This window comes from Micromys minutus, assembly GCF_963924665.1.
Source record: "Micromys minutus genome assembly, chromosome: 13".
NCBI lineage: Eukaryota > Metazoa > Chordata > Mammalia > Rodentia > Muridae > Micromys > Micromys minutus.
Window position 1 is genome coordinate 6385644 of NC_137982.1, and position 17921 is coordinate 6403564.

Here is a 17921-nt window from a genome sequence, read left to right on the forward strand (position 1 = left end):
CACTGTAGTCTCGTGGGTCCAGGTTTAGAGACAGATGTTTTCCTTAGGCACGAAATATTGTGTGATTGCATGTGTGGAACACTCGGAACTGGGGTGCCTTAAAGACTTTCCCTCTGCTCTGCACTCTGGGCACAGCTAGTACTGTGGCTCTACACAGCCTTACCACAAGAGACCAATGAAGTCTTACCATCATGCTTTCAGGGTGGCCCCTGGACTCTGACACTGACAAGAGCCCAGGTTATTTGCACTCAAAGGAGGATTTATTTGCCAGAGAGCAAGCACAGGCGGAAGTAAGAATGTTAGTTAGAAACAGAGGGATGGTGGCTGTGGCCACTGCACCCAGCCAGAGAGAGCCATGAGGGGAGTGGGGGGGGGGGGGCAGCACTTGGTGCTGCTGCTCTGGCTGACCCTTCTGGTCTCCTGCCACACTGTCCCAGCCCTGCCTGTTTGCTGCTGTCCCTCAACCTTCCTCGGCTGGAAGGCAGATGTTCTCCTTTCATGCCAAGTATATCCTGGGTCTGCGGTGGTGTCAAGTGTAGTGACCCTCCTGCCTCAAGGGAGCTGGGAAGTCTGGGATGTGCAGGATTGCAGGTCAGAAGCAGGGCTAGCAGAGGGACCTGGAGCCATTCTGTCTTGTGAGGTCCTTAAAAGCTGAATGACAAGGGCACTGCCAGAGAAGGGTTAGGTCCCTTGTCCTAAGCAGCTGTCGCCAGCAGACAACTGTGAGTGGCAGAGCCTGGGAAGGGGCTGCTTAGCTGAGAAGTTCCAGGTAGGTGACAGGAACCTTGCCCTTCTTGTTGCCTCTCTCACCAATGAGCCAGTCGGGATCCATGCCCGGCAGGCTGTAGACAGTGATGAGCTGTTGGGAGAAGAGAAGAAACGTATCCCCTGGATGACTAAGCTGGGGCAAAGTTGCTACTTCCCTGTGAGATGTCACTCAGGGCTGAACTACTTTCCCTGACTCCCACAGCTCCTTCCCCAGGGCCCAGGGGTTCCATAAAAATGACCAGAATTGTGCAGAGTCAGTATTCCTGGTGTGTCTAGCTCTTGTCTGCCCCCTCAGGGCCCTAGACCAACCTCATCAGCCAGCAGGGCCAGCTCACTGCTGTCGGCTGCCTCGTAGTCGTAGAGCACCCGGGCCTTTCGAGTCCCACTGGCTGGGGGAGCCACCTCCTCCAGGCAGAGTGCTGCCTCTTCTGGAGGGGCCAAGCCAGCCCCAGTAGGTACCACAGGCATGGTGGCCGCAGTGGTGGTGGGTGAGGTGCTGCTCAGGGGTGGGGAGGCAGGTTCTGTGGTGCCCACAAAGGTGCCTGGAAATCTAGAGATAAGGGTATCTCAGCAGCCAGTGGTAACCTGTAAGAGCCCCACGTACTCTACAAGACAGGTCAAAGACACTGGCCCATTTTACACACAAGGAGGCCCAACCCTCAACTTACATGGCACCCTGGGAGCTGGCAGCACAAGAGGAAAAACAAGATAAAGGAGGCTGAGATAGTCCCACCAGCTTGTCCACGCCCACTTCCCACCGCCATGAGCCCCTGGGGACTCTAGTCCCCAAGGGCTCACCACATGAGGTACCCAGGTGGGGTTCTAGGCAGAGCCTCTGGTCCAACCTCATATATCATGGGGTTTTCTAAGCTCAGAAGGGAAGGCCCTTGGCCAGAAGCATTGGGCCACTCACTGGGTCTGGGAGATAGGGGGCCTCAGAGACCTGGGTCCAGCCACACCTGCCTAGCTGTTTCTGCAGATCCAGCATGTGGCGGTAGCACTGTGCATAGTAGGTTGTCTGAGACTTGACAAACTCATGGAGGCAGCGAAGGTGGTTCACCTGGAAGGAAGGTCTCCATCTAACCTCTGGCCTCAGCACAGTCTGTCCCCGTCTGTGCTCTGACAGATCATACTCCAGATGCCACTGGGTGGGGATGGGATGCCCAGTCTGTGGCCTTGCCTCTGCTTGTGGCAAGGCCCAGCAGAGCATGAATGAACTCACATGGGTACTGCTGATCCCCTCCAACAGGAGACGAGTCACTTCTGCCTGCCGGTCAAACTCCGTCTGGGCCACTCGAAGCTCTTGCTCAGCCTAGGCGGGCCAGGCAGTCGTGAGCGCAGCTCCATCCTGCATCCTTTCTACCAGCTTTCCCTGTGCCTACTAGAACAATATCACGGCCCTCCAGGAACACAGATGCCTGACTCTACCCATGGCTTTGCACCTACAACCAACACCCAGAAAAGCTAGAGCCCATCTGGAACATGTGGACAGCTACAGTGACAGACCCTCCCCAACTTGGCAGGGTGAAGTCTATCAGGAGATGCTGCCACTGGAACTAATGTGCTTTGGAACAATCATTTCCCAGAGGGCAATTACCCCAGTGAATGTAAGGCAGAATTGAAGGCTAGAGACTCCCCATCTATAGCAGCAGTTATGCCTGGGTCCCTATCCTCAACTTGGATCTTATCCCCAAGTTTCCTAAGCCCCAGCTTACCTTGTCTACTTCATCATTCCAAAGCTGTGGAGACCGGAACAGCACCGGGCAGCGGGGAAGGCAAAGTGGGCACTGATCAGTGGAGAATTGGGGACAGCCAGATGCCAGAGCCTGTGCCTGCCCCAGCTCCCACAGCCCACCCTATCCTGCGCAACCCACCCCAGCCCAACCAGGGGTTGAGGCTGGAACAAGTTTGGTTAGGGCGGGGAAGTAGCACACAACCCACCTAGCATGCTGCATGCAGGGCCAGCCAGCTGGAAGTCTTGCTTGTACTTTCCCTACAAGCCACCCCCAACTCTAAGTGGGTCTTAGAGACCAACTGTCCCCACCCCACCCTGACTCCTGCTTGGAGGCAGGACAGGACAAGTGACCCTGGGCCAGTCACTGAACCTTTCTGTCCTCCAGCAGAGAAAGGCAGCCTCGGGCCAGAGTCACACTGGGGGTCAGTGGCAAAAGAAAAAAACAGGGCAGCCTCCACCCTCCGGGATGTTTCTCCTTCCACTCGGCCCAGGGAGGGGAGCGGGAAGTGTCATCCAGAGTCTAGGGAAGAAAAGCCCCCCTCCCCCCACCATGACTTAGGAGACCCAATTTATGGTCATTTGTAGAAATCTGGCCTAGGACAACACCCTGACACATGGACTGTTGACCTGGGCCCACAGTGGGAGCACCATTGTCATGTGCCATGTTGGAGGGCTGTCTAACAGACCTGAGCATTGTCATCTCAAAGACAATTGCCAGCCATGGATGACAGCACAGACCCCACAGTGGCATGCTCAGAACAGAAGCAGAGGTCAGATGGCCTGTGCAGGAGTTTCACGGGGGGGGGGGGGGGGGGGGGAATGGCTGGCCTAGCCCCAACACAGTCAATGTATACTACTAATAGCCAGCCTAGCCTGCTTCCTCTATCTTGCTCTAACCTGTTTTCCAGGAGCTTCCCAGGCCATCTAGCTTGCGACCTACCACAGTGCTAAGGCAAACAGTTGTCTAGAAGTCTGAGACAGGAAGCCTGATCCAGGCAGCCTCCTCTTTTACCCCAGGGTTCCCCCAGCCCATAGGAAGTTGGAATGGTATACCTTTATGGGAAAAAGCATAGAATGGAAAGTTTCTCAGGTTCCCTAGAGGTGGTACTGTGTGCTGTCCTAAGGACACGAAGAGGTTCTGTACAGCTGGTCAAAATATCTTCTACCTTGCCTAGGAAGAAGCCAGTTCAGCCTGCCTGCTGGATCAAACTGGGGCACATGGAACTGTCGCTTCCCTGTTCTGAGCTGCCCCTCAGCCTCTCAGGACAACCTGCAACATGAGCAGGGCCCTTTGCCTCACCTGCTGTCTTCTGGTCCTGCACTGGCAGAGCTAGTGGCAGGAGCTGTGGGCCAAGGAGACCAGGGTGGGGCAAGGCATGATGGAAGGGTTGCTTACCGCGGAGGCGCTGGCCGAGAGAATGTAATTACGAGGTCTAGTCTCCTGAAAGTCAGGCACCGTCTGGCGGGGAACAGAGTTCATGGGGGAGAGGGGTCACCCTGGGCCAGGACCAGTGTTGAGGCAAGGAGGTGGCCCCAGGGTCTCCTATAAGGAGATGCAAGAAACCCTGGCCCATGGGACAAGAGGCAAAACAGATACAACACAGACCCTCTGCCCACTGCAGCTGGAGATGAGACAGGTTTAGGGGCTCAATGGGTCCAAACTGAAGATCCAGTGGGCAGATGTGCTAGGAGCCCAACTAACCCACAGGCTAGACCTGCCCCTCTTCTGGGGCTCAGGCACACAAGGAGGCCCAACAGATCCACAGCCCTCCCCACCACAGCTTTCTCCAGCTCAGGACTTCACTCCATCAAGGCCAGGCCCCTCCCCATAAGAAGAGATAGAGAGATGCATGTTTGGACAGAATAACAACAGGCTTTTAACGTTTGCAAGAAGCTGCCTCACAGGCCCCAATGCCTGCATCCCCACAAACCGGAGGCTCTACTTGGAGGCCAGCCAATTGCAAAAGCCTGAAGGCATGCCCTGGGCTGGCCGCAGCACTTGGGCCCTCGGGCAGGATGGGCGAACGGAAGCAGCACAGCACATGGGACAGGTATACTCACATCTCCCTCACACTGAGCCAAGTTACCCAAGCAGAACGGAAAGGAACAAAAACAGAGAGTTAGTAAGTCCACAGCAGGGGAAGCAGGCACAGCCGGACTGGTGTAGGGCGGCTATAGTAGGACTGGAAGGACACAGGCCACCCTCAGGAGTCCTAGGTAGCAGGCCCTAAGAACACTGCTCATACCTTACATGACCCCTGGGCCCCAAGGGGGAAAGCGGTTACCCTGCAGTGACTAAGGAAAGGAGGAGGTGACAGGGAGTGGGGCTGTTCTGCACAGGTGATTGACAAGTGATCGAAAGAGCCACAGGTCATTCTCTTCACATATGTACACTGGTGACCTGGGCTTGGCTATGGCTCTCACCAGAGGCAGTGTAGGCCCCGGTACTGTAGGGAGGGACGGCACAATGAAGGTGGTGAGAGTTACAGGCAGTGGAGGGCCCAGCAGGCTCTCCTAGTCTAGCTTCACTTTCTTCTGCTGAGAGGCTAAGAAGCACAGGAGTTTTCCTAACATACCCTGGGCCTGAGAATTTCCCTCTCAGGACCTGTGGTGGCTGTTAGGTCCCTTACACCCTTGCGCAGCCTGCACACCAAGACAGTGCTCAGCACTTCTGGCCCGGCCCAGTCAAATCAGTTCAGCCTGTCCCATCCTGGCTGAGCAGGCCCCTGTGGGCTGTGGGGAGGGGGGAGGAAGAGGCTGGCCAAGGACCTGCTCTTTTTAGACAGTCCCTGTGTGAGCTGTGGGGGCTGGCCAGCTCTAGTGCTCTCCACAGCCTAGGAAAGCCTAAGCACAGGGCACAGGTGGAGAGTTAGTCAGGGAGCCATGCCCAGGGAGGGCCAGGCTGAGCATCCACGGAGGCAGGAAAGGCATGCAAGAATTCCATCTGATGTCTTAGAGGCTTGCAGGGTGCCCAGCCCAGTTACAGGCGCTGTGAGTCTACCCACCTCATACATGTCTGTCCTGGAGCCACCAGGGTTCCCTGGGGTGGGGACAGAGACCATGACCTGACCAGTCAGCACAATCTTGCCCAGCCAAGGAGGAAGAGCATGCCAAACACCAGGTCCCTGCATACCGCATCCCTGGACTCCTCAACAGAGCCTGAGAGCAAGGAGGGGACAGGGGCACTTACCGTGGCTTTGGCTTCTGCTGCCTTGGCCTTCTTTAGCCGGGCTTTGCAGGCATCCAAGTCAAGGCGCCGGTTCTGTAGGAGACGCCTCTCCTTCTGCAGGGGTGACAGGGACAGTGGGACTGGGCCAGATCTGGTCAGAGACCCCTGGCAAACTGAGACCCAGAAATGGACAGTCATTCTTGGTCACTCAGCCTGTAAGAGCCACCTCTGATGAGGTCTGGGGTGAAAACCTAGGCACAGAGTTCAGAGGAGTGACCCCAGACTCCTCACCGAAATCGTTTTCCAGTCCCCTTCCAGGAAGTTGCGCAAGGGTGTGAGGAAGCTGAGGGAGGCAGTGTGAATGAAATCCCGCTCTGCCGCTCCCAGGCGCTTTTCAGCTTCTGACACCTTGGTTAGTGTCTTCCCTGGGAAGAGAGTTGTAGGGTGATGGAGGGACCATCTCCACACAAGCCACTCTGCCTCCAACAGGCAGACAAGTTGGACATCTAACATGGAGTGTCAGGGGCTGCTGGAGTGTGGCTGGGGTGGAGCCTTGCCAAGCAGGCAGGACATGAGGTCTAGTGTCTCAAGAGCAAACAAAAGACTGGGGAGTTGCAGAATGAGAAAAGGAGTTTAGGTATCCCCCAAAAGTCACACTAACTGAACACAGCTATCAAAGACGCCAGCTTCTGGTCCCTGGAAATTGTTCAAAGTACAAAAACAAAGTGAAGAAACATTCTCTGAGTAATTAGTGGACCCTGGTAAGAACAATCAAGTGGCATTAGCCGGGCATGTGTCATCTCTCCCTAGTCAGGCCTGGACAGGCAGGAGGCCTGCCTGGTGGTAAGAGCGCCGCCACCCCGACAGAAATGAACACAACACCTGGGGTATGTCTGAGACGGGCTGGGAAGCACACCACTTCCCACCACTAGCTGAAGAGGGAGCCTCGCCCCAACAAGGCAAAAGTTAGCTGGATTTGTAAACTGCTCAACTTTTACACAAGTTTCCCAATTCACACTCCTGGCAAAGTCTCAGGGGCTGAAGATGTTTACGAACAATCACTAACACATACTGACCCAGGCACGGCTCCCTGGGAGCTACCCTGAAACAACAAGAGCAAGCAGGGAATGGTGGGCAGGCCTCTAATCCCATCAACTGTGAGGCTAAGGCTGGAAGACCCAGAGTCAGAGGCCATTCTGGGCAAATCAGTAAGACTGTGTCTCCAAGGGGCGGGGGAGACTTTTGTAAATCCAACACATCAATAATTACATTAAGTGGACTAATGAGCATGCTAATGAAAAGGTAATAACTCAGAATAGGTATTTTTAAAAACTAAATGTTGTCTGTACTGAATGGTGTTGTTAGAGCCACAGTTGAAATTTTATGATAGAGACAGATTGAGAAGAAGGGAAAAAGATACTATGCAAACGGTGGCACTAGAGAGCTAAATAGCCAAACGGGTATCAGGCAAAATGGTCCTTCAGGCAGAGCTTCACTAGAAACAAGGAGCAGCCCTTCCACTTTACTTTGAGAGAGAGATGCTTCCCATCCTCCGCCTCCCAAGTGGTAGAATACAGGCTTATGACACTGGCTGCCGTGCGAGTTCATAGGGGGTGTCACTCAGTGACGGCTGCACCAGCATGCGGACTTGAATTCAGGTCCCCAGTGCCTACATACAACTCAGTGCAATGGCATGCATCTACAACCTTAATACAGATGGCAGTGGAGACAGGAGACTGGCTACCAAGAATAGCAGATAAATGAGCTACGGCGAGAGACCAGTGGAAGAAGATATGCAAGTCTGACTTCTGGTCTCCGCAAGCACACACATGCACACCAATCATCAGGAAGACAAGCGTAAGCCCTAACAGGGCTCAATATACACACCCCACACCGACAAACTACATGAGAAAAGACAGGACAACAAACAGCCGGAAAGGCCCTGCTCTTTCTCAATGACGATGTCAGACAGTCGGCAAGAGCGCACTGCCAGCAGCCGATTTTCCTGAACAATGTCTCACCTGGCAACACATAATGTAAACACATACCAGCCCCTCATAGGTATATGCTGGTTGAGCCCTGGGGTCGAATGACCCTTTCCTGGGGGTCGCCTACGCCCATCAGAGAACAGGGGTATTTACACTGTGATTCCTAATGGTGGCACAATTACATTTATGAAGCAATGAAAGTAATTTTATGGTGGGGGTCAGCACAACATTTGAAACTGAATTCAAGGGTCTCGGTGTTAGGGAGGTTGAGAATCACTATGTTAGCCCATGAAAAAAAGTCCTAAGTTTTAAACTCTAGTGGGGCATAAAGCCACAGAGCCACTTGGGAAGAACAAGCCGGCAGTCCCTCCTTTCTCTGTGCCACCATACCAGGCTTACGGGGTGCTAGAGACGAGCCACAGACCCATGAGTGAAGCAGCGCTTTACCGGACGTCTGAGCTAGAGCGGCAGCCCCGCAGTTTCTCACAAGGTTAGACATGGAGCTGAAGCAAGGGAAGACAGACCAAAGGCCATGTCATTGGTAGTCAGAGCTGGGGACCAGGACTAACTACATAAAGGGGAGACTTCTGGATGAGGCGGAGATGTTTGTACAACTCTAAATTCACTCCAGTATATATAGAAAGTACGTTTCATGGAGTACATTTTATGACATATATAAGGTGCATTTGAATAAAATTCAGAAATGAAGGGAGAGAGACAGAGGAGGCTCCACATCCGCTGGCATGGCTCTTATCTGCTGGAGTGAGGAGCTGGCTGCCCTCCTGAGGACCCGTGTGCAGTTCCCGCACTCTTGCTGATGAGTTCACACAGCTCACAACTCTGGTTCCGAGGGAACCCACGCCCTCTGCAGCCTCCCCGGGCTCCGGGCACACGAGTGATACAATACATACATGCAGGCAGAGCACCCCCCACGACAGTCAGCCCTCGCCTTAAGTTAGGCTGCAGGATACGGAAGGTCCTACTGAGAAGCACATGTCAGGCCTGAGGAGACGCTCAGTCAGGAAGGTGCCCTGTGTCCAGGCATGAGGACCTGACAATCCCCAGAACACGTGGACAGCAGGTGCCATGACATGTGGCTGGAATCTCAGAGCTCCACAAGTAGAGACAAAGCGGATCCAGAGGCTTGATGGCCGGCCATAGTCTAACCAGTGAGTAAACACCAAGTCCTAGTGAGAGCCCCAGAGGTTGGACCTCTGGCCTCCACACACATGCATACACCAGAACCTACGTGCAGACACACGTAAGTAGGGCTGGCTGGGATGCAGCTCAGGGGTGAAGTGCTTACCAGGCATCCACAGAACCCCAGGGTCCAACTCCAGCACCACAGAAACAACATACATACATACCACATACAAACACACTGGATCCCACACATGCATATACCCCACCACACATGTACCATGCACACACATTCACATGCACACTCACCACACACAGGTACCATGCACACACACATCTAAACTGGTGAAGGTAGGATTGATTCATTCTTTTATTCTCCTCTACACCCATGCATGCAAGATCTTACATGTAAACTCTGTATAACTGTAAATGGGACAAAGTTGACCTGACAGCCTCCACCCTCAATCCCAGCATTCAGTGGTCAAAGCCCTGTGGGGCACTGGGATTTAAGACCAGCCCTAAATAGCAAAGCCCAGTCCAAAGTAAAAGAGAGGGAGAGAGGGGAGGGAGGTGAAAGCCAGAGACAGTGCCCCACACTTTGGCTCCTGGCTCTGCGGTGTGCTCACCATAGGGAGTGCTGGGGCCCAGCTCACTGGCTGCCTCTGCCATGTACTGAGCCAGCAGCTCTCCATTGGTGACTCTCGAGGGTACCTTTCTGTCCAGCTTCTCATACAGGAACTCCTCCACTCGAGCACCTGTAGGGAGATAGCAGCCTAAACCACAGGGCTCTCTGGTCTAGGCCAGAGATGAAGATGACAGCCAGGGGGCGAGCACATCCGGGCAGCCCCACCCCCACCCCCAGCATCCATCCTGAAGACTTCCAGACCCACCCCTTCCATCTGCATCCACCCTGTGAGACTACAAAGGATGCCAAGGCCCAAAATAACAGCTCGAAGTCTCACAGCACTGAAATCAGCACCTCCTTGTCTCCCCAGTTTGAACAGGATTTACGGTGTCTAACACACATTTGAACAACTGCCTGCCCTTGGTCCCCAGGCCTCTTTGGACACTTTGGGACACTGCAGGTTTATACGTGACATGCAGGCTGCCTTCGCTTCTGGAGTTTCGCTGGCAGACAGGTGACTCTGCATGACTTCGCTTAAGTTTTGTCCCATCTCCAGCCGGGGAGTTCGTAGTCTATGTGCATCTTTCCCACGTGGGCTTCACTTCAGACATTCGACGCCTCTGCCCAGCTTGGCCTTCTCTCTGGCCCAGAGGGCACTCCGGAGCCCTGCACCGGTTCTGAGCCTGCCGGGTGCCCACCTGCCTCTGCCCAGCACCCACTCACTGGGATTGGGCTGCAGCAGCACCTCAGTCTGCCTCAGAATCCGCTCCGTCCAGTTCTTGGTGCTGTCTGCCCGAGAGAGAAGGTTCTCGAAGTGGGCATCAAGTTCAGTCCTCTCAGCTTGGCCAAACTTCTCCTCTGTGAACTGGAAGTGCAGGAGAGGTCCCGGGGTCAAGACCTTTCGAGACCCACCCTGGTTGCCTTTTTCTAGGGTGAGGGGTCGGGAATGAGGCTCCTGGAAACCCCATAGCATCCCTGGTCCCTCTCTCCACAAAAGCAGGTAGGCTCCCAGGGAGCCCTGAGGAAATGGCCACCAGGGCTGAGGGAGAAAACTTGATAGCAAGTCCTTAGGGAACAGATCGGACCCAGAGCGAGGGTCTGAGTTCGGGGACTCCACAGGCAGCTAGGGGCTTCGTGGAAGAGGGGCTAGGACAGAGATCAGGAAGAATCTAGGTTCTGGGTTAAAGAGACCATTCATGTCTCAGTTTGGCACTGAGAAAGGGCTCAGTTTCCCCTTAAAGCAGAGAGTCAAAATGCTTCTCACAGGCTATAGAGGGTAAGATGGGAGAGATGTGGGTTAGACGTGAGGGGGCTGGCAATTGAACCTGTGCCCAGCATGAATACACAAACTGCTGGGGCTGGCAGCTGATGTGTGTCCAGGGAGGGAGCGTGGAGAGGGAGGCTAGCCAAATGTTAGGGTGTGGCAGACAGAGAACATTGCCAGCCCACCAGAGCCAGCTGCTGAGTGTACCCAGGACCTGGCAGGTCACATGGGTCCCCCATCAGGAGCCATATGGGTCACCTAGGAATAATTGGACTCTGATCCAAGTCCTGCTATCTAATGTAGAAAAGCCCAGGAACAGATACCCCAAGCAAAAGCTTTTGCAAGCCAGGTGACCAGGCTTGCCCCAGGTCATCGTGGGGTGAAATCTGCTACAGGTGTAAGAGAAGGACCATGCTGTACAGCCTGGGGCACCGAGTCTTTGTGGTGTCCGAAGCAGGCAGGGTCAAGCTTCCCATTACACAAATACGGCCACTGGGGCCAAGCAAAGGGCTGTGCTGGAGTCAGGGTCTAGGGAACAGGAGGCGCTGCAGAGCCACTGCCTGTGATGGATGAATCATCCAGAGGCCAAGGAGCCACCAGGTCCCTCAGTAGTCATCAATTATGCAGCTGGCCTCGCTTCTCCCTGCTGTAAGACCTCCTCCCTCAGCTCCCTGTGCAGCTCAGCCTGTCTTCATGGTCCCTGCCCTTGTCCCTGGTCCTAACTCACCAGGGCTCCAAACCCTAGCAGGTCCCACCTAGCCCTCTGAGGCTGCTGTTAGTCTTACTTTCCAACTGAGGCAAAGGCCCAGAGAGGCAGCTTCTTCTCCCCAGGCCTGTTTCTCCCTGGAAAGTGGCAAAAACCCACCTCACAGAATATCCAGCCAGCAAATAGTATGAGTTTAACAGTTTTCTTTTTGGAAATACTGGGGATGGAACCTGGGGCCTCGAAGGTCCTGGAGCAGAAGACACATGCTGAGCCACACACCTGGCCCAAGGGCAGTGTCAATCAGTGTCATCACTTATAAAGTCTCCCAAAGGTGTCACTGGGGGTCGGGGGCTGCCAAACATACAAATTCCCATGCTTACTGGGCTTCCCTGAGCCCTGGGCACCCACCCCCACCCACTGCTACCTGCTACTTGGATGAGGATGAAGCCCTACTGTTAAGATCCTCAGCAAGGTGGCTCCCCATACCCCCACAGGCAAAGTATTCACATTACTCGGGGATGCTGTGTGGTACTCCCTTCCCTGATGGGGACACTTAGTACTGGCAACTGCTTCACAGACTTTGGCTGATATTTCGGACACAACTCTGGGGCCCTTTGTGAGAGATGTCACCCCAAAAATCACTCTTGAAGAAGGGATATTGTCCTTAGGTTCCAAGTTGGAGAGGCCTTGCTCCCTTTGGAATGTGGGTGAGGTGACCTCACAAAACTGTCTCTGGTCCACACGGGGAATGTGTGCTTGCATATCTTGGTGCCTGGCTCGGGGATACTGACCCATAGGAGCTGTCACCTCCTAGTAATAAAGAACACCTCCATCTTTCCTGATGCTGCCCGTGACAGACACCTCTCTAGGTCACACTACAGGTGCCTGCCGCCTCTGCTACCTAGTCCCTTCTCTTCAAAGGGGAAGGGGATCACGCCTGAAACAGTCCAAGGCAGTTTCCAGCAAGATGGCATCAGCAGGAGGGTGGGTGTGTGGAGCAGAAAGCCTCTATTTATAACACTCTCCCTCCTCCACCCCAGCCTGGGCCTGGGCCCTGGCTGCAGCTCAAGTGTGACCCATGTGCCTGCGCCCATCAGGCAGAGCAAGGAGGCCTGGAAGCCCTAAGCCACCACTACCTGTGAGGCCTTTCTGTGGGCCTGGCCAGGTCAGATGGCAGGACCCAGCAGTGGCAGGAAACCAGCAGATCAGGTTCTTCCCAGATGTGTGAGATAGTATGGTTGCCATGCCAACGCTGGGACAGGCTTTCCCCTCTTGCAAGAGACTGAGGCCCTGAGGTGCTAGTATTCTCTCTAGTGCTGGGCTTGCCCACCAAGCCTGGAACCGGGAACTGCAATGGCCATTCTCACTGGGACACAAAGTCTCATGGGAACCCTGTGCTTTCTAGTAAACATGGCCAGATGGGGCTCTGAGGGGGAGGCAGACTGTGCCCAGCAGATCAACAAGGGCAGCATACAGAACTTATTCCTGGGGTACTGAGGTGGGCTGAGGTGCAGAAACCCCAGGAATCCCACACCCATCCTTGGAGCAGACAGGGCCTCCATCCTGACTGAGGCTCATACCTGAACTACAGAAGGGCAGAGTTAGGCTGAGATGACTTGTCCAAGGTCACATGCTGCACAAGTCATTTAACCTCAGCAACTGCATTTGCAGCCAACCCAGGAAAGAGAGCTTTCATCCCATTTCTCAGAGTGAGAAACAGAGGCCCTGAGGTAAAGCTCTCCTGCCCCGGCAAGGTCACAAGAAGCATTACCATCCGTATCCTGACTCCAGCCCTTCACCGAGACATTAATTCGCCTTAGTTTCTCTTTCTTATACCAAATGTTTAGGACTTGTTCCAATATCAGCATTACCGGCCTGGACAGAACCCAAAGAGGGCAGCCTGCCAGATCCTAGCCTTCTCCACATCCTTTAGGCCTGGGAAGTAAAAGGAAACAGGCCTCCCGCAGAGCAGAAAGGAAATAAGTCCTGGCTTCCGGCCTGACTATCCAAGCGTGTGAAAGGGTTGGGATGGAAGGAGCCATAGCACCAACCTGCCCATTGCACGGGTACGGAGACTGAGGCCCACAAAAGGGACTGGGGTATTTCTGTGTGGCCCTCAGCCTCCCAGCCTGGCCTGGAGCGGGGGCGGGAAGGAAGGGAGACTAGTGCAGGGAGGTATAAACCCACCCAGGGGTCGTTCATTCATCTCCCGGGGTGTGCAAGCACCAGGGCAAGTGGGCAAACCTGTCAGTGCAAACAGGCACTGCCAGGGGCCCAGGCACCGGAACACAAACCCCCATGGGTCCCGGGCCCTCAGGGAGGTGCAGCTGACCTCGCTGGGAGCTCCCCTGGGCAGCTCAGGAACAGGGGAGCAGGGGCCCGAGCCATCCCCAGCGCACAGCCGCTGCTGCAGGGAAGGGGCTCCTGCTGCAGGGTTCCCGGGTCGCGCTCCACATCCGGGACCTACGCACGGCGTCGCGCCAGGCCTCACCTGCACCGCCCGAGTGAAGAAGATGCCCGCGTCCGACGCCAGCTTCTTCATGTTGAAGTCCATGGCGCGCCCGTACGCAGGGCCGCCGCGCCGGCCCCAGAGCAGCCGGCAGCCCCCCGCCCCGCCTCGCGCACCCCGCCCGCACCCCGCCCACCTGCTGCCTGCGCCCGCCCTCTGCGCGCACGCGTCAGCCGACTAGCCGAGCGCGGGGCGGAGCCAGGCGGGGCGGAGCCAGGCGGGGCGGAGCCAGGCGGGGCGGAGCCAGGCGGGGCGGAGCGGAGCTTTGTCGGGAGCGCTGCTGCCCCCTGCCGGCCGCAGGCCACACCAGCCGGCTGCTCGCTCTAATAAATGGTTTACTGAAAAGGGTTTCCGTGCGCCCTCGAGGTCTCTGCGGACGCACCATAATGTATACTATTGATTATCTTGGAAATTCTTTGTGCACATTTTTTGGGTTTTTTTAAATATTCGGGAATATATTTGTTTTAAACAGGGTCTCTCTCTAGGCCCCTTTTGGCCTAGAACTCCAAGTGGAGGTCAGAGAAAAACGTTCTAGTTAGTTCCATCTTCTACTTTTATATATGTTCTGTAGTCTTGAAGGTCAAACTCAGGGCACGTTCCATTTCCGGCTGAGCCGTTTCTCCGGCTTCCTTTTATTTTGTTTGTTAATTTTAAAAATGTATTTATGTGTAAGGGTGTTTTGTTTGCATATGCTGTGGATTGTATGTGTGTAGTGCCCACAAACACCAGAAGAGGGTATTGGATCCCTTGGGACTGGCATTACAGAGGCCTGTGAGCCACTGTCTGAGTGCTGGGAACAGAACTCAGGACCTCTAAAAGAGCAGCTAGTACCCTTGCCTGCTGAGCCATCTCTCCAGCCCGTCCCACCTCTTAAGATTTATTTCCGTTTTGTGTATATGTGGACATATGCCATGTGTTTATAGGCACCTGTGGAGACCAAAAGAGGGCGGGCTTCAGATCTTGTGGAGCTGGAATGAAAGGCAGCTGTGAGGAGCCTCACATGGAGGCTGGGAACCAAACTCTGATCCCATGGAAGAACTGTATATGGTCTTAACCTCTGATCCATTTCTCCTGCCTGGCCTGCTTTGTCGTTGTTGTTTGTTTGTTTAGGTTTGGGGGGGGTTGTTTTTGTTTTTGCTGCAAGGTCTCATACAGCCCAGGCTGCTCTCAAACTTAATATACAGTTGAGGATGGCTTCTCCATCTTCCTGTCGGAATTACAGGCAGACGTCACTTCTCCTAGCTGTAAACTGTATGCAGCAGGCAGAGGGTGACAATTGGGGTGATGTTAACTCAGGGGAACAATGAGGTCAAGCTCATTTTTCATACCTCCTTCATTTACAAACCTTTGGCCTGTGATGAGAACATTCCCTGTCCATCTCCTTAGCAGTTTTAAAACATGGGAAATCTGATTAGTGCTTGTCACCCCACTGCACAGCAGCAGTGTTAATATCAGCCATCTCTGTCTGTCCCTGTGTCCCCTTGTCCCCTGCCACTATCTTCCCCTTTCCATCATTTTCTCTTTATTGGAACATTGGCTCTGGTCCAGGAAGACCCTCTCTCAATTCCCACTGTCTTCCTCTCTGGGACTCTGCTTCTTTAGACCAACCTGTTTCTTCTGCCCTTGATGTTGGTAACACTGCAGGGTAAGGAAACTAAGGACAGGCCCTGTTGTTCCCGCATGTGTCCCAGAGAAGGATGGGCAGAGAGCTCAGAGTTGGGGAGAGAGCTCTCAAGCCAATCATGGAACCTTGGAGCTGGGAGGTCTACACTGCTGTTCTGCCAGGTGGAGAAAACGGACTGCTCTAGAACAGCATGCCATGACCTTCAGCCCAGTTCCTTAGTCTCTGGAGGCAGGGGGATGCCCTATACTCCTGTCTCCCCTGCTTCCCCTGTGGCTTAGGAAATAGGATTTGGTGTCTGACTCCATCTGTTCTTGCTCTGGCTTCAAAGCTTCATCTTTTAAAAAGATATTTAGTTTTCTTGGTTTTTAATTATTACTTGTGTATGGGTGTTTTACCTGCTTGTGTGTCTGTGTACCGTGTGTGCAGTGCCTGGGGTGTCCAGAATTGGGTATTGGATCCTGTGGGGCTGGAGTTACAGACCATTGTGAGCTGTCTGACTTAGGTGCAGAGAACTGTAGGACCCCCTTTCAGGGACCTCCACTCGAGTCTCGGGACACGGGGTTACCCAATGAAACGCGAGAGACCTTCTTGCTGCAAAAGCACGAGGTAGTTTAATGATGGAGCTCCGGGCTGATATGTATCTCACGCAGGAGACAGAGGTATCGACCCTGAGACTTGAAAGCTGGGGGTTTTTACAGGGAGAGGGTCGGGGGCTGGGAAGAAAAAGCTCACCCAACACTTACAGCTTACATGCAGTCAGGAAGTCAGGAGCCCGAGCCCCACACAATGACCTCCTCACCCCATTCCCCCTATGTGAGAGCATGGACTCTTCCCAGGGCCCTGGTATCTACACAAGAATTAATTACACTCCAGGGTTCCGCAGTCCCAGGCACTGTGGTGTTTATACAAGATAAGTTACAGCTTCGCTAATGACTGCGATGGTGCCCAGGTGTCCCGAGAAGGCAGTTAAGCCCTAAATCTCCTAGCTAACAACTAACAAGATACTTCTCTCTGTGTGCTCACCCTGCATTCCATCTCCTTGTATAAAAGACAGCCTAAACAAATCATATTCAGACAACTAAAACTAAGGGAAGTATAGGAAACATTATTTCTCCTTAAAGAGAGAATTCAGCATTGCAGAGACTGTCAGATTGTGAAAGGTCTTAATTATTAAAGACTAAAATATACTATGAAGAAAATACCAAAAACCAGCAACAGGATTATCAGACCTTGAATTTAATTTCCTTTCAGAACCAAACCTATGTTCTTTGCTTTTTAACTACTAAGCCATCTCTCCAACCTTTCAAAGTTTGTTTCTCCTCCTCCCCTTCCTCCTCTTCCACCTCCTCCTCCTTTTCTTCCTCCTTCACACAGGGTCTCACCATGTAGCCTTGGCTGCCCTGAAACCTGCTGTGTAGACCAGGCTGGCCTAGAACTCCCAGTACTGGGATTAAAGTTGCACATCACCAAGTCTGTCAAAGCCTCATCTTTTTACCCTGAACTGTATCATCTTCAGCTGGTACCCTTTGCTTTGTTTATGTCTGTGCAGGGGTGACCCTGAGTCACCTGGGTGCTTGTTCAGGCATCTGTTGACCTAACACATTAACAGTGGTTTCCTCGGCGTGAGGTGCCTCTTTCAGACTCTCACTGCACACCGGTAATTCACAAGCCCAAAGCATCTGTTCTCGGTGCTGCACAGCTTCACCATCGTTATTTAATACAGGGAATTTGGATGTAGCTGGGCAGTTTCACATACATGTTTGAAATTCCAGCATGTTGGGAGATTGGAGACGGGGATCAAGGCACAGTGGTGATACACCTTGCAGAGGCAACAGAGGCAAGAGTTCCAGGACACCCTGGGCTACATAGAAAAACCATCTCGAAAGTAAAACAAAATAAAACAAAAACAAACAAACAAACAACTCAACCCAACCAATCAAAAACCAAAACCAAACCAAACAAACACACAAACAAACAAACCCTGTCAGTCTCCAAAGCATGGATCCTTTAGGAACCCTGTCTTGGAAAAAAACCAAAACCAAGAAATTAAACCAAACCATAGCATAAATAAGGGTTGTAGATATGCGTGTGGATGCATGTGTGCCTGTTGGTGTGAGTATGTGTGTAGTGCAGGACAATTTGGTAATCAGATGTGACAACCCAGTGAGAACAACGCTAAGGACCAGTGTGCAGAAGAGGCTTCCTATGTCGCTGCTTCCCAGAAAGCCCCAGGCTTTCTAGCTCTATCACCGTATTTTGAGTGTCCATGTGTCCATCTAATCCTAGTGACCAATCGGAGGAGAGAAGAGGGCACTTCCACACTGCAACCACACTTAGAGGGCGGGGTGTAAAGTGGGAGAGGCGGGAGGGGCGACGTGGTCACGTAGCTCATC

General features: G+C 53.5%; 1 protein-coding gene across 6 annotated transcripts; it reads right to left on the reverse strand.

The window, feature by feature from the left end:
- Window positions 1–242: 242 nt before the first annotated feature.
- On the reverse strand, window positions 243–14007 carry SH3GLB2 (SH3 domain containing GRB2 like, endophilin B2). 6 transcript variants are annotated; one of them, XM_080928101.1, is made up of 12 exons: window positions 13887–14007; window positions 10149–10290; window positions 9427–9555; window positions 5964–6097; window positions 5694–5786; window positions 3900–3962; window positions 2484–2507; window positions 1991–2080; window positions 1728–1828; window positions 1437–1451; window positions 1078–1318; window positions 243–859 (listed from the first exon to the last, which is right to left on the reverse strand). In XM_080928101.1, the coding sequence occupies exons 1-12, from the start codon at window positions 13947–13949 to the stop codon at window positions 752–754; spliced, it is 1203 nt and encodes a 400-aa protein (XP_080784227.1). In that variant the 5' UTR covers window positions 13950–14007; the 3' UTR covers window positions 243–751. The 6 variants fall into 6 exon arrangements, with proteins under 6 accessions (XP_080784227.1, XP_080784232.1, XP_080784229.1 ...); XM_080928106.1 differs by lacking the exon at window positions 1437–1451 and adding an exon at window positions 2874–3023; XM_080928103.1 differs by lacking the exon at window positions 3900–3962.
- Between the last annotated feature and the right edge of the window lie 3914 nt (window positions 14008–17921).